The sequence below is a fragment of the Petaurus breviceps genome, unplaced genomic scaffold (genome assembly GCF_028583685.1).
Source record: "Petaurus breviceps papuanus isolate PSGF00001 unplaced genomic scaffold, PetGlider_PUasm1.0 90784, whole genome shotgun sequence".
Classification (NCBI taxonomy): domain Eukaryota; kingdom Metazoa; phylum Chordata; class Mammalia; order Diprotodontia; family Petauridae; genus Petaurus; species Petaurus breviceps.
In genome coordinates, this window is record NW_027187345.1 from 7,756,974 (window position 1) to 7,778,973 (window position 22,000).

Consider the following 22,000-nt stretch of genomic DNA (forward strand, 5'->3'; position numbering starts at 1 on the left):
ATATTTGTAATCTCTATAGGCATTGTGAATATGGCATTGCTGATACAGAGGGGTTCAGGCTGCTTTCTGTAGAAGGCAGGGTTTTAGTTGGGACTTAATGGAAGGCAGAAAGGATGGCAGATACCATTATGTATTTCCCCCTTAAAAACAATTCTGCAAGGTATAAATAGTGACTACAATTGATATTTCATTTTCTTTTTGCTAAACCATGGTCAAATTAGGAACTTAATCGAATTTTACTTGAATAATAAAAGCTCTTTATTTATAAAATACCTTTAATTAACCTCATACTGTAAACACAGTAAGTGGGAGCTGAATTTCTATTTTCTTGTGAAATGCACTAACCCAGTACACAAGATCCGCTGTATTATAGGTTGTCCCAAAAGTTGGAGTGCAGTTTTTAAAACTTCAAATAGACTTCTAGCATACCTTGTAGCAAAAAGGTTATAACCTTTTTATAAAAACATGTTATAAAACATGTAAACTCTTAGGTCAACAGCACAGTGGCTTGCACAGAGCAGATATGACAAATATCTGACGAATTCAATCTATTTCAGTAGAATGGAATCTGAATAGGGAACCAATTTTTCATGACAAGTGGCCAAAATTTAAACTTAACTTTGCTGGATTAATGATGGATGCATGCCAAAGGAAGATGTTTGAAATGACACTATGTCTGCAAACACCTGCCAAACAGAACACAGGACCACCAGACAAAAATGGAAAGGTACTATAAGAATTTTCAGAAGTGTAACACTGCTGTCAGTAAAAGATTATTCTTAAATATCCTTTTTTCAAAAGAAATCTTACTTTGTGAAATCTGACCAACGATACCAATGAAATAATCCTTACTCTGAAAAGCATTTATTGAAGGCCTACCATATGCCAGGCAACTGTTCTCATAGCCAATCTCCTTTGGTGGAGGCCTTACAGGAGTAGGGTCAGGGGGTTCTACACTAAAATCTCCCTAGGACAATGAAATCACAGGAAAGGAACCTAATGTCAATGAAAAAACCCAAATTTTGGTATCCACTAATCATCAATCCATCGAAAGGATTACACTTTGAGAGGAAAAGCCAGTGGAACAAAAAGGCTCACGTGATTTGGGGCAGCATTAAGAAAAAGGAAAGCTTACAGGAAAAGGGATGTGTTAGTCCTACTGTACAATATCCTTATCAAAACTTATCTCAAGTATTGGGTTCAGTTCTAGGCACCATGGTTTAATGTGAAATGTACAGAACTGGGAAATCTGGGTAGCAAAGGGCACTGAGTCCATGCCATATGAAGATGTGGCTGAAGGAAGTGGACATTTTAGCCTTGAGAAGAGAAGAGAGGGGAAGAAAGATCAAGAAAAAAGACACCTAGTAACTGTCTTCAAATATCTGAAGATTTCATGTGGAGAAGGGAATTACATTTGTTCTGATTGACCCCAGAAGGTAGGACAAGCAGCAAGAGGTGGAAGGTTTTTTCGTTTGTTTGTTTTTGTTTTTTGCTTTTTGGAGGGGGAAGGTAGGGCAATTGGGGTTAAGTGACTTGCCCAAGGTCACATGGCTAGTTTTTGTGTTAAGTGTCTGAGTCCGGATTTGAACTCAGGTCCTCCTGACTCCAGGGCTGGTGCTCTATTCACTGCTGCCCTGACGTGGAAATTTTAATGAGACCAATTTAGGCTTGAAGTCAGGAAAACCTCCTATTGGCTGGAGCTCCCCAAAAGTCAAATGGGCTCCCGTGTGAGGTGATGGTTTCTTTCTTCTCAAATGTCTTTCAGCAGGGTTGGAGGACCACTTGCTTGGTATGTTTTAGTGGATATTCCTTTTCTGCAGGTTTCTAAGAGCCCTTTAAAATTTCAAATTCCGTATCTGTCCGCAGTACACAAGTATTATCTAATAATTACCTAGATTCCAGTCTTGTAAACCTGCAGAAAACCACCCAAATCAGTGTCACCATGAGTTGATCCTTGAGACAAAACAAGTGAAGGGATTCTCTTCACCCATTAACTTATGTCAATTCAGATTTCCTGGACTTCAGCAAGATTCTCTTTTAATTTAAGGTCCCCTTGTCAATTCCTTGGAGCTGGGACTTGAATATCTATCATGAGAGCAGAATCTATGGGGCAAACATGGGACTCAAATTAGAAAACTTCTTCATGAGAACTCAGAGGGGAGTGGAGGCCCTGAAGTCTGAGGGAGGTGGTACTAGATGGTCTCCCTTCTACCTCTAAATCTCTAGTCTTACAATCTTCCATCACTCAAGCTCTATAAGCTTCAGTCTCCTTTTCTGTAAAACAAATATGAAGTCATCTATCTTCTCTGCCTTATGAGATTATCATAAGGATTAAGTGAAAAAAAAAACAGTTGAAAAGTTCAGAACTCTATGTGGAAGTAAGATACTATCATCTCTAAAAAGCTTCACTGAATTCAGTTCACTAACCATTTAATAGGCACCTACTATGTGCAAGGCACTAAGCAGTTACAATACAGATGACAATTTTCTGAACTCTCTGTATCAAAAGAGAGAACCCTGAAGTGACAGATGAGAAGAGAGAGGCTATTTTATAAAACAGCCTGCAGAGAAACTGAAAAGAAGTCTGAACCTTGTGAATAAAGGAGGAGCAGATGAAGAGGAAATGAGAATAGGCTTATAAAGGTGATAAGTTTCAAAGGTGGGCATAAGCACTTCTGAGGAAATCAGGACTGGTGGGGAAAAGCAAATCCCTTCATTTTGTTTCTCTGTGCGTAGGCTGAAAAAAATCATTACTAACATTAGGTGTTTTATTTCCTGAATGGCACATATGACCTTCAGTCAGGGCTCTTTCAATACCCTATCCTCTACTATCCTGATTTAATTACTAATAAATTTAATTACCAAGGAATCAATTTGGAATTACTGCAGAACAAAAATGAGGTCCAGGCAGAGCTCTGCATTTTAAAAATCCTGGAAAAGGAGAGAGAAGTGAGAATTGAGCGAAATACAGGGGAGACAGTCAGATGATTATTTTACAGTAGTCTTTTCAGGGTGGATAAAACAACAGGAATGTTTACTTTGGTTGGATTTCCTCACACTAAAGCAATGCTTTTGTAAAATATTAAAGATTTCATAGGCATTAAAAAATAGAAATGGAGAAGAGACAGTGGAGCTAGAAGCAGCAGTAATTAGTCCAGAGTCCAAGAAGAGAAGTGATAGAAAATGAGAGTCTTTGGAGTAACATCTGTCATTTCACATTTTGTCAGAGAGAGGAATTATAAGCACGGAAATAAAACTTCACTTTAGAAGGGAGAAAAAATCCCTGACAACAACTGTATGAATAGGATAGAAATAACTTTGTTGGATTCCTTGTAACCTCGTTCTCTCCTCTAGCTCTTGGATAGGAAGAACCTTGGGGTCTTATATCATGTTTTTCATACTTGTTAGTTCTGTGATCACTGCAAATCAATTAACCTCTTGGGTCCTCGGTTTCAATATCTACTTCAGAGGGCTTTTGTGAGAGGGAAAACAGATTATGTATGTAAAGTGCTCATGAAACCTTAAAGCCTTATACAAATACCAGCTGTTTTCAATATTATTGATAAGCTTATATTTTATAATATGCTGTTTTTACTATTTATGAGATATTTCCTATAATAACAAATAATAATTCACAATAACAGTACAGTCCAATAGAACTCACTGTTCAAGTTCTATAATAGTAGGGTCACAATCAAATGGGCAAAAAGAGCTTGTTGCAGATAGGAAATTTATACACTGAAAACGAAGAGCACTGAGATCACAGATTAAAGTGTAAGAGCTTTGAAATTGGAAAGGAGCTTTAAAAAACATACTAGTCCAACACGCTTATTTTTTACAGATGAGGAAAGTGAGATACAGAAAGTTTAAGTGACTTGCCCAAAGTCACACAGTTATTGCCAGTGTCCACAATAGGCTCCTCCTCCTCACCTTTGCCTCAGGGAACTCGAGGGGCTTCCAAGACATGGGTAACTTGTCATTATATCATTACATCAACGATCTCCCTCATTTATTGGTCCTTACCAAGAGGAAAACCTCTTGAAATTACTTTGTATATACTTGGCATTCATTTGCTTCTGTATATTTTAGTACTACCCAGAAGACTGTAAACTAGGGCCTAGCATGGTGCCTTGCACACAAGTAGGCATTTTTAAAAAAAGCAATTTGTTTAGCCGTTGAAGTAAAATGGTAGAGTCAAGACTCAAACTCCAATCCTCTGTCTACAAATATTTCCACTGCACCATACTATGTGAGTTTGGACAAGGTCAGTCCAAAATGATCCCTTAATCCTGCTTGATATAGTCTTGCAACTCCCATGAATGCTCTTGCTTGATGCCTACTTCAACTCAAATCCCCAAAATATATTTACCACTAGTCAATAATTTCAGGGTCTTATTCTGAACCTATGTATGTGTATGCATGCAAGGACCATTCCTATGACCTTGGTCTGGCAAGAAGCCCTGTGGCTCATGGCATTAGACACTGAAGGGGGACTTCTTTATGATGACAGCAATAAAACTCAGATACCATAATGAATGCTGTCAAAGCCTCTCATGGGATCATTCTAAATCAGGGCTAAGCCAAATAGTTTGGATTAGCTTGAAAAACAACCCAGAGTAAGATCCATCAGCAGAACAGTGCCTGGAGAAGACCTAAGAGAGCAAAAGGACACCCCTGGGTGTGGGCATAATTCAAGGGCCTCATCTGCAAAATAAAAGTAGCATGAAGGAAAAAAAAAAAAACACCTCAAGAGCGTTAGAAGGGGAAACATTTCAGAAGGACAAAGAAAAAGGAAAAGGCTTCAATTCCATAAGCTTTAGAAAGCCCAAGAGAGATAAGCATGTGAGTCAGTGTAGAAACAACTACTAAAAACTCAAGTCAGCTTTTTTATAAAGCATGGTTGGGGTTGGATGCCAAAGATAAATGCTCTGAAGTGAAAAAATAAAACAACATAAAATTACCTGATCATGTGTACTGCTGACTGAGTAGAGAAACGGAGTGTCCTTGGGGTGACCACAGCACTTTAAAATAATGCCCATGAAAACTTTTATTTCAGTCTGGGAAATCTGTGTAATTAATTAAGAAGGTTTCTGCCTACTGTCGGCCTAAATGGAGTATTGATTCCATTATCTTGGAATAATTAATGCAGACAAGACACAATGTTCTTAGCCAATGTGCATCATCAATGTGTCACGTACTACTAAGGGTCTAAGTGTACGTCAGCAAAACTAACAATAGAGAGAAAACTCTTCTTTCCAGTGTTGGTACATTTTTTTGGCAAAACACCACCAATCTTCCTAAGGTTTTAAGGTCACCAACAGAATATGATCACAGTGGCATTCACGAACTATTATGAACTGTTCAAAAAAGACTTCAATGGCCAGCTTTCCCAGCACACAAGATGCTTTTCCAAATTACAGTTACATCATGACCCCAATTAGACTGGACTACTTCCAATATCAAGAATCGGTTTCAGAAGGAACCCAGATGCCACCCACAAAGACAGTATAAAAGTCTTTGGCACTTAGGTCCTGTGGAAGAGCTTAGATCTGTACATTTGCAGCTCAAGAAGAGCTTCATCTTGACACAGTAGCATGAAAATAGAAGGCAAGTTGAATACTGAGAGGTTTTTCTGGAAGGATATCCACGATATATAGAGTAGACAACTAGATCTCCTAAAAATTTAACCCCAATGCAGATAAGACTGGATGTTCCATAACAGAGGAAGATGAGTCCAAAGTAAATCCTTTGGGGCAATTTGGACAAAAGCATACCCTAAGGACCTACATCGAAACTGGTCTCTTCTCATTTAAGTAGAATTGGTGGAACTCCAATTGGATCATTTAATATGATGCTATTCTGCCAGAGAAAAATATCATTTATGCTCTCCTCACTCAGGTTGATATTCTATAAATAAGAGTAATGCTGACATTTTCATTTAAAATAAACTCATTTATCTTTCCACTACTACTATCTTCAAAAATGAAAGTAAGATTTACTTCCTTTTAGGCTTTAGTCATTTCAGGTTTTAAGAACCCTAGGATTCTATCATAATGTCAATATTCATGTTTAAAGCATAGATGCTTGCTTACATGTTTCAATGAATGGACAAATGTTATTATAATTCTTCAAATTCAACATATATTTTTTGATATCACTTCAGTAATACACATTAAAAGCCATCTTGTCAATATAACAACAAAAAGCATGATATCTTCAAAAAAATAATTTTTTAATTATTAAAAAATTAAGGATATGAATACTGATCAGAGGGTATGAAGGCTAAAAAAAAATTACATTTCAATTTCCTCAAGTACTTTGCCAACAAAAAAAAGTACACTTCCTACAAATTCTGAAGTCTGAGGAGTTAAAACATCAATCCTACCACTTTAATGCCCAATTTCCATTCTCTGACACTACCCAGACATCTAGTTCTATGGTTACTACAGATAAAGCAATTCATTCAGACACCATAACTTGTTTCTTCATCGAGTCAATCTAGTACAGAAATGATAAGAAAAGAATGGATTATAGATCTTTGAAAAGTATAACCATAGATGGTCCTCTCATCCCGATTTTATGTCTAATAGGGATTCTTAAAAAAAAATCCTAGTGACCATGAATGACCTTTGTGTCACCAAAACCAAAAAGTGACAAACTGAACCTATTCTAGAAAAATTACTTCTGAGTCAATGAATCACAAGGTCAAATTAGCTTGTTTTTTATAAAGTAGTTGTAAAAAAAGCTACTAATACATTTGCCGATATAGCTAATAGGAATCATTTATTGACATTTCCAAAAATCACAGTTTTAATTTTTATGGAAGTTTCTTTGTGAAAGGGAGCTACTTTTATATTTCCCAAAAGACTTGCTATGACATGCTATGAGGTAGGCGAAGCTTTAAGTGAGAATGAGGTACCATAGCCAACGGCGTTCATCACTTTTCCACTGAAACCCTGAGAGACTGCAAGGGGAGATGGGGTGGCAGTAATAAACTTGGAGAGTGATAACATAAGGATTTAAATACTAGTCACTGATAAAATGAAATCTTTGTAAAGTGATTTGCAAACCTTAAATTGTTGTTCAGCTATGATCGACTCATGAGATACTGGAGTGGTTTGCCATTTCCTTCTACAGACCATTTTACAGATGAGAGAACTGAGGCAAACAGGGTTAAGTGACTTGCCTGGAACACACAGCTAGTGTCTGAGGCCAGATACGAACTCCAGGCATGGCACTCTATCCTCTGTACCACCTAACTGTACCTTGCAAACCTTACAGCAAACCTTACAGTGCTCTCTCTTGCTCTCTTTTAAATATATATTTAAATTTTATATATATAAATATTAAATATATATATACATATATATATATATATATATTTTATTTAAAGCTAGCAGCTGCTGCTGCTGCTTCTCCTGATACTACAACTTATACCATCATCTCCACCTTGTCCCGTTAGGATTTCTTGTGGGCACAGGGAAAGGGAGGTTATTTACTCAGTTTTGAGCTGTTTTAATACTACACACTTGTTCTTGGGGATTAGGAAATCCCATGGTGTTCTACATGATAATGAAGTTTCTATGTTCCATTCAATTGAAACTCCTAATAACTGTAATAAAAGGAAAGCAACAGTATTAAAAAAAAAAAAGTGTAGATTTCCTAATGGGGAGGAAGATTTTCACAAACATTAACATTTTCTTTCTCACTTCTTTTTTTTTTTTTTTTGCTTTTTGTAGGGCAAAAGTGACTTGCCCAAAGTCACACAGCTAGTAAGTATGTCAAGTGTCTGAGGCTGCATTTGAACTCAGCTCCTCCTGACTCCAGGGTCAGTGCTCTACTCACTGTGCCACCTAGCCTCCCCTCTTTCTCACTTCTTATACATGGAAAGTTTGTCTCATTTTTATCAAGTTCTCTTATAAGGGAGTATATAGGCAAGAGAAATGACTTACCCACAAAACCTTCTCCACCAACCAGTTTCAGTGCAATTTTATCAGCCAATACTGAAGAGTTGCCATGAGCAATGTTAGCAAAGGGGCCAGCATGAACAAACACAGGTGTTCCCTGTAGCATCAGAAAAATAAAATTCAAAGAACAAGAATGCATATCAATTTTGAGCATAAAGAATGGTGAAAAAATTACTAACATGGAAATGTTTTACATGATTGAACATGTTATAAGCTATATTTGACTGCTTACCATGTTAGAGGAGGAGAGGGGAGAGGGGGTAGAATTTGGAACGCAAAACTTTAAAAAATAAAATAAATGTTAAAAACTATTTTTAGCATAATTAGGAGAAAAATAAAAAATATATTTTAAAAATGAAGTGGCGGAGTTTCAGAGGATATATTTAGAGCCAGAAGAGACCTTAAAAAGGTCTAGCTCAAATAAGAGCAAAAACTGAGGACACTCAACTGGGAATCAGGAATATCAAAATGGGATTTTCGAGGTATAAAAGGTAGCACAGGAAAGGGCATCTGAATTTCACATCACCCTTGGAATATGAGTGGAACACCACTGCACGTACAGAAGGGCTACAGTTAAAAGACTTTATACATACATCAAGTAGAGGAAGAAGGGAACCATGCATTTAATAAGTACCTATTATGTGCCAGGTACTGTGCTAAGTGTTTTATATATACTATCTCATCTGATCCTCTCACAACTCCTGTACTATTATTATCTTCCTTTCACAGTTAAGGAAACTGAGGCAGACAGAGGTTAAATGACTTGCCTAGGGTCACACAGATAATCCACTGTGTCATCTACTTGTCTCTAAGAGGGATAACACAATATATTCTCATGTTATTTCGAGAGCAATGGTTTCATTAGATTTGAACAAGGTGAAAGCAATCAAGGCCTTAGGTCAAAGAAAATGGCATCCTACTTCTGTGACATCACTGAAAGGGTTGCATGATAATTTAATTTTGCAAATAAACTTCCTCATGATGACATAGATTTGTTTTTGCTTTTTTTCTTCTTGTTTCCCAATGCTTATCATGGTATCTAGCACACTGTAGGTAAATGCTTGTTGATTCCTTCATCTTAAGAAGACAGATGAGGAGCTCAGGGGGAACCATACAAGTCATCCATTTAGACCCCTACACTACAGATGAGGACATGAAGCCACAAGGGGCTAAATGATGTGTTCCTGGTAACTTCTATATGGGTGCTAAAGAGTGGAGCCAGGACATGAACTAAGTCTTATAACTTTTAATACACCATTATTTCCATTGCCTTGATTTTTCATTTCTAGTATTTTTTTTGCAGTACTTAAAACATTTAATGATTAGGAATGTTTATAGGACACTTCTGTGTCAGGACTATTACTTCTCTCATCAATAACGTGTGCCTAATTTGCAATGTTCTACTCATAAGATCACGCTAAATCCTTCTGAGGAGGAATGGGCCTAACAATTAGTTTAAAACTATTTTGAACAAATTAAAGAACTACATTCATCTAGTTCAGGCTTGGTCTACTATTTAAAAGAGAAGTCAAAACAACAATAACAAATTTATTCTATTGTGTCTGATTAATTGCTGCATTGGAATATATATTTTTTGACACTGCTAAGCTAGATGGATCTTCTACTATATGAAAGGAGAAATCCAAGGAGCCCTAGTTGGCCTAAAAAGTGGATGTTTAATTTCAAAGAAAATTTGTTCAAGAACAAATTAATCTGTCAATCCAAAAGAAGCCAGAACCTTCAGAACATCTCCAGAAATTAATATTCTTAAGGGGTTTGGGTGGGTCTGGTTCAAAAGTTTCTTTTAGGCTACTGTTACATAGCTCATTCTGGATTTATTACTTAGAAATTCTTTTATTTAAATCCTCAAGAATGTTTTAATCCTAAAAGATGGTTCTTACATATGCTAGAAATCTACTAACCACTAAAATATCAAAATACCAATATTCTTTCAATAATTCATTAAATATTCTGTTAATTCTTAGTAAAGGAAAAAGAAAAGAATTGTCACAAGGCTCCAAGTTTGACTCTATTATACTTTCTCATAATTTTTATCATAATTACATTTACATTTCATCTACACTAATGTATTCTTACACTTCAAACAGATGACAGGTTTTTATTTTACAAAATCATCCTGGACAAAGCTGATCTAATACTATTCAGGGCCTGAACACATAAAACCAGGGGCTCCATCTGTGAAAACACAGGCTGTCCTTTCATTAACTCAGTGGGAAAACAAGGATAGAGGGAGGGGCCACAGGGGTAGGAAAGATTGAAAATTCCCTTGAACCATGACAGGCTTTTTGCCGAACATGTTTCAATGATGAAACAACAGAACAAAAGCTGGAAGAAAGAAGACATTGGTAAGAATGGAAATCATATAGATATAGAAAATATACCACAATTATATAGATAATTAGCATCACTGGATCATGGCCCTTTAAGTTCAATATTGACTTTCCACACTCCCAGCATTATTAGGGGATGTAACAATAAGACATCAATAAAGTCATTTAAATGTATGTAAAACTTATTGTGGCCAGAAAGTTCTACTCTTTGCTCCTATTAAATTCCATTCCTATGTAGAAAAATCTTCTCTAATCTTTGGGAACAAAAGAAGTAACAGTTTAAGGTTTCCTACTCTGCCAACTTCAATCTTAAAGGTTTCTGGCCCACAACAGGTAATTCAATGTTAAGTTAAGATCATTAATACAATTATTCTCAGTAATGACAGTTGATACTACCTGGTATTCTATGACCAAAGACAACTTTTAACCCTGTCACACCATTTGTCTCATAAACAAAGAGAGCCAGGTGATGTTGACAATCAGCACAATTACATTTACAATGTAATTGCAATGACAATTACATGCCAGGAAAAATAATTCAAGAAGTGCATGGCCACTAGGTCAATCATGCCATTTTCTATATACAAAGTTGCTGTTCAGTCATTTTTCAGTCATGTCTGCTTCCCTGTAACCCTTTTTGGGGTTTTCTTGGCAAAGATACTAGAGTGGCTTGCTATTTCCTTCTCCAGTTCATATTACAGATGAGGAAACTGAGGCAGACAGGGTTGAGTGACTTGCTCAGAGTCATCCAGTAAGTGTCTGAGGCTGAATTTGAACTCAAGAGTCTTCCTGATTCCAGGCCCTATACTCTAGCCACTGCACCACCTAGCTGCAGCATGTTAAATAAAATATGTACATCATGTTAAGCTTACAGAACATTAAACAAAATGATTCACAAATAACTTACCAGGATAGTATATTATAATACAGAGAATGCTAGACTGGTAGTTATGAGTTATGGGTTCAAGTTCTGGTTTTCCCACGACCAGATATATGACCTACAGGCATGTAACTTAGATTTTCTAGACCTCAGTTTCCTCATCTATAAAATAAAGGATTGGATTATAAAGTTCCCTTTGGCTCTAAAGATCTTTATATGATAACAGGATTTTCACAATTTTTTATGCTATATTATTTATTTTTGTTTTGTCTAAAGGTTTCTTTTGTTCTTCAGGCTGAAAAGACACAACTGGCTGATTGGTAAAGATATTTTATGAGGACAAAATGCACCTCATAAGAGAAGCAAAGGAATAAGAATCAGACTGATTGAACTCAATGGGTACAAAGAGCCTACAGTGCCCTTCACTGAATTAGGTGAAGAACCTGGGGGACTTAAAAGTGTAACATAACATTAAGAAGAGCAAAATGAAAGGTGGCTAGATGGTGAGGTGGAGAGACACTGGCTCTGGAGTCAGGAGGACCTGAGTTCAAGTCTAGCCTCAGACACTTACTGACTGTGCAACCCTGAGCATGCCAGTTAACTCAGATTGCCTTAAGGGGAAAAGATAAGCAAAGTTATCTCAGAGTATAGAAGCCTCTTCAAGTCCTATGCCAGGGTTTGTCTAAGTATGTTAGACTATGAATTCTTTGACACTTTCTACCCCGCTTAGTACAATACCTGGTAATTAATAGGAACATAATAAATATTTACTGACAGTGTTCCAAGGTCCAAAAGAAAACAAAACATTGTTTCAACTCATATTTTCTTTAAGGATCCGCATTTATAAGAAAATGCCTGTATGCTTAATGAAAATCCAAATGATCACATTAATTCCCAGCACAGTTAATGCTGTATGGAAAACAATTACCTTCATTCAGGTATTTGGGGGTTGAAGAACTAACTAAAGCAGGGGTAGGAAACCTGCGACCTTAAGGTCACATGTGGCCTTCTAGATCCTTAAGTGCAGCCTTTTGACTGAATCCAAATTTAAAATTTTTAAATTAAATTAAATTTGGAATTTAATTTAATCAATAGCTCTTAACCTCAGAATAATCAACATGAGGGACTTCAGAGACACCCTCAAAGAGGTAAACAATGGTCAAGCCTAGGTGCTCATTCCCTTTCGAAGGACCTAGATCATATATAGTGTTAAAGGCCATCTCGACCAACCCCCTTATTTTAGAGAAGATACTCAGGCAATGAGCAATTCACAGAGAGGCAGTGCAGTAAGCAAAAACAGCGGCGGAGTTACAGCCCAGAGGTGCTGGGCCGGCCACGTTCTCTAGCTGATGCTCGGGAGCTGTGTGCCAGTCACTTAGGTCACAGTCAACCTCACAGGGTGGTGCTAAAAGACTGGGTCAGCCCTAAAGTCCTACATATATATGAGCACTGACTCCTCTTTCTACTACTTCCTAGACACCACTTCCCCTCTGTCTCCCCTTTTAGAATATAAGCGCCTTGAGGTCAGGAACTCTGCTTTTTGTAATTTTATTCCCAGATTTTAGTATGGTTGGTGCTTGGTACAGTGTCTAATAAATGCTTTTTCTTTCATTCATTTATTCAGCCAATTCTCAGTATCCACGAGCAGATTACTTATCATAAATCGGGTACGACCTCTAAGGCAGTTTGGTGTAGACTGGGCACTGCACTTGGGAGTTAGCACCTGGGTTCATATTCCACATACTCAGATGTGTGACCTTGGGCAAGTCATTTTACCAGTCTCTACCTCAGTTTCTTTATTTGTAAAACAAGGGAGTGATACTAGGTAGCTTCTAAGTTCTCTTCCAGTCCTAGATCTGCGACCCCTCTTGTCAACAGATACAGAAGCATAACTAATGGAGCATCTCATAACATCCTGTGGAACTGCAGGTCACATGTGACTTGTTCCCACATTTAAAAACACATTCCCAGAGTAAAATTATTTTTAGATTATCCTTTCTTTTAGATTACAAATGCAACTAAGTAATGAGGATAATCCATCCAACCTTGACTGTATTTAGTATTAGGACTGTAGAGTGCATTCATCCTTAAAATATTTCAGCTGAAGCTCATCTTGTTTGAACTGCCCACCTTCTTGGCAAACACTTCAGAATATCTTGGGGTTTGAAAGCAAAATATTCATGACCACATTAAGAACAATCAAGACCATTCTACCTGCAACTCAACTAACTTTCTGAATGGGATGGGTAATTTGTACCATTAAGCCCCTAATTAACTAAAACTATGAATTAAAACAGCTCTTCGAAGTTATGAAAAGTTGTCTGGGTCTGACTGGGTGGGAAAGGAGAGAGAAACAGGCCAACACACCTCACATACAACATTTTGTTCTGAACTTTCCTGAAAAACTTACTGCAGGTTGTATTCACCTCTCACTAGGTCTTCTCCCCTGATTATACTATCTGCTCTATGATGGCAGAGTGGCTTATCTCATCCAAGCATTCTGTCTCCCATGCTCTCTATTTATTTAGCACAGGGCTCTGGACACAGTGGGCACTTAATCAGTTTGTTCAAGTGAAGAAGTAAATGAAATGCCAGGTTTCTGATCTTGGGTCTTAACATGACCATGAGAATATAATGAAAACACAATTTAATTCTCATTACCAATGGGCAGACAGAAAACCAAGTAAAGAATAGCTCTACCTGTCAAATTTTGAGATGTAAGTTACATGCGTGCTGCAAGGGAATTGTTATCTAACAAAAATGGATCTGGTCCATGAACAGTTTTATTCCTCAGCTGTTTAACAAATACTGATATATTTATTATTAATGAAATATTAGATTACATCCCCCCCCCAAAAAAAACCCCAAGTGATTTCAGTGATGTAGGGAATTTCTCTACAACTCCCATTCCAGACTGGCAAATGCTTTGCAATTTTAATCTTAAAAAACTGATAAGAGAACTGAGAAGCTTGTGAAGATGGCATGTGTCAATAGGACTTAAATCCAAATAGTTTTGACTCTGAAGCCAGTTCTATATTCATTCTATTTTCATATAGATCTAGTTCTATATACAGATACATAGTTGCATATAGCTACAATGGTTATATGTGGTTTGATATTTATAATAATAATGGCTACATTACATACATAATATATACATATACACCTACACACACATATATAAATGTATACACACATTATCTCAGTGCTACTCAAAATCAGATGCAGATGTCTAACACCCCCATTTAATTAAAAATTACACTGCAGGGGCAGCTAGGTGGAGCAGTGAATAGAGCACTGGCCCTGGAGTCAGGAGGACCTGAATTTAAATCTGGATTCAGACACCTGACACACTTACTAGCTGTGTGACCTTGGGCAAGTCACTTAACTCCAATTTCCTTGCCTTTCCCCCTCCAAAAAAAGTTACATTGCAATCACACAGTAATTTGAAAATTATATAGCAATTTTAAATTACATAGTAAATCAAAGAAAAGAGAAATAAATATAAGATTAAGTTCAGTTATGACAATTTCAGGATTAATTCCCTTCAGAAAAATCTATAAAAGTGACATTGGATGGAAACTGCATCATTCCACAACCATTTAACTAGGTTAGTTAGGAAAACAAGATCTCCAAGTTACAGTGGACTGAAAGATAAATTTGGTACTGTAGCAAATGGGCTCCCTCTTTTAGTCTCCACTTGGAGTATAAATTATTCCCTGATTTGATTTTTTACTTTTGTCAATAGCCCATTATCAGCTGAAATATTGCCAACACGGTTCACTTTGAAACAGATTAAGCAGTATCTTAACAGTGGTTGTGGGGAAAACTTATAACTGCACATAGAAGGGGTACTCATGGTTCAGTGCGGGAAAGCAGGGAAAGGCATAAGAAGGAGAGTAGTGAAAATTGTAAAAAAAAAAATCTGAAATCAGTCACTAACAAAACCTACCTCTAAGGTCTGCATCAGAGTTGGCTTAATTGCATCCTTCATCAAAACAGTCAAAGCTCCAGTCACTCCCTAAAAGAAATTACATGTACATCAAATTTTTATGCTAATTTTATTGCAATCAGATATAAGAGTTAGGCTCTCCATCCTCACTTGAAAATGTGTAAGCAGATACAAGTCTGAAGTCAAATTTCGATTATCTATCTAAATTAACCATTCTATTAATACAGCCAGCAAGCCCTACAGTCGCTTTCCAGGGTCATGTTTCCTAGGTGGGATTTGCACAAATAACATATTCACTAGTCATTCAATTAACTCATCATTCCCCTCTGGGCCCAGTTCCTGGCTCCTGGACTTCCAAACCATGCTTTTTCATCCTGAAACCTCCCTCAGTGACTGGGGCCTGAAACACTCAATTACCTTTGCAGCCTTCTCTCAACCCGGAACATCCCGCCAAGGAATGCCTTCTCCTCCTATCAGTGAATTCTTTCAGGACCCTCCATTTTGTGGAGGGGGGGCAGGCCAGCCTTTATGCCCCTCCTGTCTCTCCTTCAAAAGCATTCCCCCATGTTGGGGGGTTTCCTTTCAAGCCCAGCTTTTCTGCTCCCTTTTGGATAATGTCTTTTCTCATTAGAATGTGAGCTCCTTGAGGACAGGGACTATCTTCCTATTTTTTTGTTGATTGTTGCTTGTATCTATAACCTTCATGCTTAGCACAGTGACCTGAACCCATACATGCTTAAATGCCTGTCTCCTTCCTTAGACAACTGTTAAACACAACCATGACTGAGCTCCTATGCTAGGTACTATGGGAGGTACAACAATAATTAGTCCCTAACCCCTATGAAGCTTAAAAATCTAGCAAACAGAACATAATATAAACAAAACGCAGGGATTAGACCTATGATTTCATCAGTGTAGGGAATTCCCAGGTAAGAAATCTGTCCTTACCAATGCAGGTCAGCCTTTTTTCTGCAACTCACAGTGTGAGAGTTGCCTAGAACACTGAACAGTTAAATAACTTGGATAGGGTCACATAGTATGTATCAGAGACAAGATTTGAATCCTGGTCTACATGTCTTTGGGTTCAGCTCTCTATCTACTAAACCTCTCTATATTACATATTAATTGCGCTCCAGAATAGTATACATTAAAGCATCAAAGAATGACAACGTCCTACAGAGTTAGAAAGAGGAAAGGTCAGTTCTTGCTTTGGTGAGGTAGAGGGTGGTGGTAGTATTGAGGAAATCACCAAAGGCTTCATGGAGAAGTCAAAAGTGATCTGGACCCTGAAGGATGAGCAGGGTTTCCAAAGGGGCAAGCAGGCTACACAGAGGATGTAGAGAGGGAGAAAAGCACGGAATACCCACAAGGAATGGCACTATGTGCAGGGCGGAGAAATGGGGGCAGGGGCTGGGTGGAGAGGAAAGAGGTAAGGGAAGAGTCATATGAAATACACCTGCGAAGGGTCAGGTCATTGTTTAGCTAGAGAGTCTGCATTTTATTCAGAAGACAAGGAGACACTGAAGATTTGGGTGGACAAGTGACTTGAATATACGCAGTGTCCTTACAACTTTTAGTTTTACCACCCTGCCTAGGTAATTTACTTTCTTTGTCCTTGCATGAGCTGAGCAATATACTTACAATGAATATACCCTTTTACCAAAGGATCCCTCCACTGGGGCTATACAGTATAGACATTATTAAAAAGAAAAACTGGATCTTGGTCAAATGCAGATATCTGTATACCATGCCAATTCTTGTCTCTAAAGACTGGATTATTCACTTAAAGATATTCCTAAAGTTATTTTCTGACACTGGCCTCCTTGCTGTTCCTTGCACAAGATACTTCCTCTCCAGACTCCATGTATTTTCACTGGCTGCCCCCATTCTTGGAGTGCTTCCTTCTCATCTTTGTCTCCTCCTGGCTTCCTAGAAGTCTTGGCTAAATCCTACTTTCTAAAGGAAGCCTTTCCCAATTTCTCTTAATTCTATGCCTTCATCAATGATTTCCTATTTATCCATTTCATGGCATGTTTGGACATACTCATTTGCCTGTTGTCTCCCCCCTTAGTCTGTGACACTGTCTTTTACCTTTCTCTGTGTCCCTGTCACTTAGCATAGTGTCTGGCACATAGTAGGAGCTTAATAAAATTTTAGTGACTGATATTACAGGCAGGTTGATGAGATAAGCAGAATTTTAGTAACAATTTTCTGAGACATTAATAATGGCTTGGTACTGCCATGTAACCCATTTTATAGTAGAATATTCCATTTTTTTATTAAAGCATTTAACTTTCAGACTTTAAAATAACTTCTGTGACATAAAGCAAGTGTCTATTATTTATTTTACAACATAACACTTTTAAGAGAAAAAAAGCATTTTCGTTTGACAAGTACATTCTACACCTAGGTGTCCCCTTGAGGTTACAGACAGAAAAATCTCAAGCTGCCATTACAAGACAGGGGCAAAAGAAGCGTAATGGTTTTATTTCCTGCAAATCACTCCTGCTTGCACTCTGCAATTGTCTAACATGAGCTGGGGAAACTAAAGAAAGAAGTTATGCCCCACTGGATGGACTGCCCCAAGTAAGATGGTAGGCAATCAGCTGCTCATTTATCCATGACCCAAGTTTCTTAAATGCTGCCCCTTAAAAATTTATAGAAGCCCAAATATTGTAAGTACTGTCTTGTTGAAATGGATGAAGACTTCTGTGGCTACAATTCCCAGCATTAGCTAGGGTGATCCTTAATGCACTTCTAGTAAATACCATTTTTCCTAATGTCCAATATCTTAGAATCCATGACAAAGAGATGCCTGGAAGTAGTCTTTCTTCTTTAGAGTTGTGGAAAGTAACTTTTATTACTCATAACTCTACTTAATTCTGTACGAAAATTTCGCTGCAGAGTTCTTAATCAAGAGGATGAAAAAAAGACAAAGCAGTTTGAGAACTAAGAAACATAAATGATAAGAACTAGAATTTTATATATTGCCTACTATGTGATAGGCACTGTACCAAGCACTTTACAAATAGTATCTTATTTAACTCTTTACAACAATGTGGAAGGTAGGTGCTATTATTACCTATTTTACAGGAAACTGAGACAGACAAAGGTTAAGTGACTTGCCTAGAGTCACAAATAGTAACTGTCTGAAATTGGATTTGAACTCAGGTCTTCCTGATTCCAGGCCTGGTGCTCAATTTACCATACCACTTAGCTACCAATAATGTTCCTAAGGTCAAACAGTTGGCACATATGTCTGGGAGAGGATTTTAACCCAGGGCTTTTCTGACTCTAAGTTTAGCCCTTTGCCCACCAAGGATGATCTCTGCTCATTTTATTTGCTGCCTTCCCCTTGTGACCTGAATCTTAATTTACTCTGACTTCTAATTGGCCCCTCCATGACGCCAGCCATACCTGTTTCATCTCCAGCTGGCTTATACTACCTTATCACGATGCAGCCCACTTCATTCCCCTCCTTACCTCCACCTCTGTAAACTCCCACCTTTCTTCAGAGGCAGCTAGGTGCCTCAGGAAGACCTGACGTCAGACACTGACTAGCAGTGTGACCCTGGCTAAGTTAGCCTCTCTCAACCTCAGTTTCCCCAACTGCATAATAGCATTCTCCTCCTAGGACACTGAAAAGATGAGGCAATAATAATACTGGCAGACAGTCAACACTCCTCTTTTTTTTTTAATGCAAAGACTTATCTCAAGCATACCTAATCCTCCTGGGGGAAGCAGGTTGGTGTGAAAATAGATAATTGAAGACTTCTCTCATACTCTGAAGTCTGGTGCTGACAGATGGGAAGAATGCAGAAATACCATGCTATACTGCATCACCCGAGTCAGCCATTCATTCCCATAAATGGGGGTCTTGCTCAAGGAGAAAACAGCTTGTTGAGATTATTTCTAGAAGGCCATTCTGTTTTTTTTTAATATTTTTCAGAAGGCCATTCTTACTCTCAATTTGTGTTGAATGTTTATAATAATTATTGATATTGTTGGGTGTAGGTATATAATAATTATAGGCAACCCTCTCTCCTTTTTTCTCAAGAAGGAACTTACTTCTTCCACCTTCTAGTCTAATCAAAAGAAAGATTCAAAGAATTAAACAAGAATCTGTTATGTGCTTAATATGTGCCAGGTGCTGGGTACACAAAAATTCTGGCCCTCAAGTCTACCTTCCACTAGTGGGAAATAACACATACAAAGACCAGAAAATATTATAGATAGGTAGATATAGTTAATATAATGGGGGGAGAAGCACTAATACCCAAGCAGAATTAGGAAAGATCTCATGTAGGAGGTGGTGTTTGAGTGGGAAACTGAAAGGAATTAGGGATTATAAGAGGTAGAAATGAGGAGGGAGAGTGGAGAATGGATTGGAGTGGGGAAACACCTTTGGAAGGCAGACCCACCAGCAGGCTATAGCAACAGAACAGGTGTGAAGGGACAATGGCCTGCACAAGGGTGGTGCAGCGTCAGAAGGGCCCATATACAAGAGATACTATCATCTAACAGGCCTTGGCAACAGATCGGATATAGGAGATGGAACTGTGGAGTCAAAGCCCATGCCTAGATAGCAAGCCCAAGGGACTGGGAGGATGGTGGTGCCCTCAAAAGTAAGATGGAAGTCTGCAAGAGGAGAGGGTTTGGGGGAAAAGATAATGGGTTCACTTGTTGGAAAGGTCAGGTTTAAGAAATTTACAAGACATACAGTTTGAAATGTCTAATAGGTAGTTGGAGATGCAAAAGCGGATGTACGTCACAAGAGATATCAGGGATGAATATGGATGAATAAAGAGATCTGAGAATCATCAGTACTGAGATGATAATTCAGTCCTTGGGAGCTGATGAGTTCATTAAGTGAAAAGGCATAAAGAGAGAAAAGAAGAAGGAATGGGACAAAGCCTTGTGGGAAAGTCAGTTAATGGGTGTGACCTGGATGACGATCCAGGAAAAGAGACTGAGAAGGAGTGGTCAGATAGGAAGGAGAACAGGAGAGAGCAGAGTTCAAAAATCCTAGAGAGAGAGAATCCAGGAGAAGAGAGTGATATACACTGTCAAAGGTTGTAGTAAGAGGTCATCAGTATTAGTCTAAATAGAGCACCAATACTTTTGAAGTAGGGGTAGCGAGGTGGCTCACTGGGCCTGGAGTCAGGAAGACTCCTCTTCCTTTGAGTTCAAATCTAACCTCAGACCCTTACCCTCCATGACCCTGGGCAAGTCATTTAACCCTGTTTGCCAAAGTTTCAAAGAAGGAAATGGCAAACCACTCCATATCTTTGTCAAGAAGACCCCAAAAAGAGACACGAAGAGTTGGACATGACTGGATAACAACAACAAAGAAAGTGGAGGCAAAAAGTACCGTGTTTCCCCGATAATAAGACCTATCCCCAAAATAAGCCCTCCCCTTACTGTGTAAGATTCCTCTAAAATAAGCCCTCCCCCGAAAATAATCCCTATTGAGATTGCTACTGTAGTGAAGGTGATCCCCTGCGCTACACGCTACATTACGGTACCCTCTGTATGCACCGTCCCCCCCCCCCCGGTGAAACGCATGCCATGTTCTGAGCTGCATCCAATCAGAGCTGCAGCAGTGAGCGTGTCATCCTGTTCTTCCCCAGTGATTTGCTTATTGAATAAAGGTACATTTTTCTGTTCACATTTACCTGTTTATTAAAATTGCTCTCAATGTTCATTAAAATAAGCCCTCCCCTGAAAATAAGCCCTCTGGTGTTTTTCTGTCCAAAAAAATTAATGACAGTGTCTTATTATCGGGGAAACACGGTATAAATAGCTCTTTTTCTTTTTTTTTTTAGAATTTAGATGAGAAAGGCAAGACAAAATAAAAGATGATAAGCATGAGGGAATGGCTAGGCCAAGTGAGGGTTTTTTAAAGCACGTGGCAGGGAAGAAGCCAGTGCATAGTTTGAAGATTACGAGAAGAGGGAAGGATTGAAGAGTCAAGGTTAAGAAAATCAGAGGAAGGAATCAGGGCATTGGTGAGGAGGAAGCCTACTTCATTCTCAAAGACTGAAAGAAAGGAAAAGGAGGTCAAGGGAACTTCAAGTACAGAATTAGGAAGAAGAGGGAGCTCACAATGGATGGTCAAAGACACTAGGGTGGACAGGAAGGAATTCTTTAAAAGAATTTTTTTCTCTCCATTCTTTTTAAGACACAAGGCTAGCAACCTTTTTGCTTCAAAGTGGAATATGGAGCCCAATATTTACAGTTATTTTCTTATCTACATGAAAAAGTACAGCTTATGGAGGGGAAAAAAAGGATCGTTTCTTAAATCCTCAACTGTGCAAGCATTTATGTTAATTCTTTGAACTCCTATCATCCAAACTTATAGAAACAGGAAAGCCCACCCTCTTTTTAGGAAACCAAAGTAAAAAGTTACAAAGCAGGGGTTTTTTACCTCTGCCTCTATTCATATACCAACCAAATCATCAGCAGTTACAGTTTGTCCTTCTTTGTCACTGGCCACCACCATTCTCCCCAGACGGTTCTTCATATCTTGCAGGCTGTCTGTTAGTGCCAAAACAGCCATGATCTCACTCGCGACAGCAATGTCAAACTGGGCCTGACATAGAAAAATCAACAGAATTTTTTGATCACAGAGGTGACCCTCCACAGTGTTCTTAAAAGAAAAAAGGTTTATACTGAGCCATAAGAATAAAAATGAAGTATGTATGCATTTTTTGCCTGTCCTTCTTTTGTTCAGTCTCTCACTTATCCATTTAACAAATGTTAATCACTTACTGTGTCTTGGAAAGCACTACCAATGTTTCCCTTTCCTATTCCTATTTTCTGCCTTTCCTCTAGAATGAGAGTCTATTTG

The 22,000-nt window shown here is 38.2% G+C and overlaps 1 protein-coding gene across 2 annotated transcripts in view; it reads right to left on the reverse strand.

Annotated features, from left to right (window-relative positions):
• The window catches only part of MTHFD1L (methylenetetrahydrofolate dehydrogenase (NADP+ dependent) 1 like), a 225,223-nt gene that overhangs the window by 109,695 nt on the left and 93,528 nt on the right, over positions 1-22,000 (reverse strand). For both annotated transcript variants that reach the window (XM_069069685.1, XM_069069684.1), the window contains exons 18-20: positions 21,602-21,742; positions 15,151-15,219; positions 7,953-8,064 (exon numbers count right to left, since the gene is read on the reverse strand). In XM_069069685.1, coding sequence (XP_068925786.1) covers positions 7,953-8,064; positions 15,151-15,219; positions 21,602-21,742 — 322 coding nt within the window. The remainder of the gene's footprint in view (positions 1-7,952; positions 8,065-15,150; positions 15,220-21,601; positions 21,743-22,000) is intronic.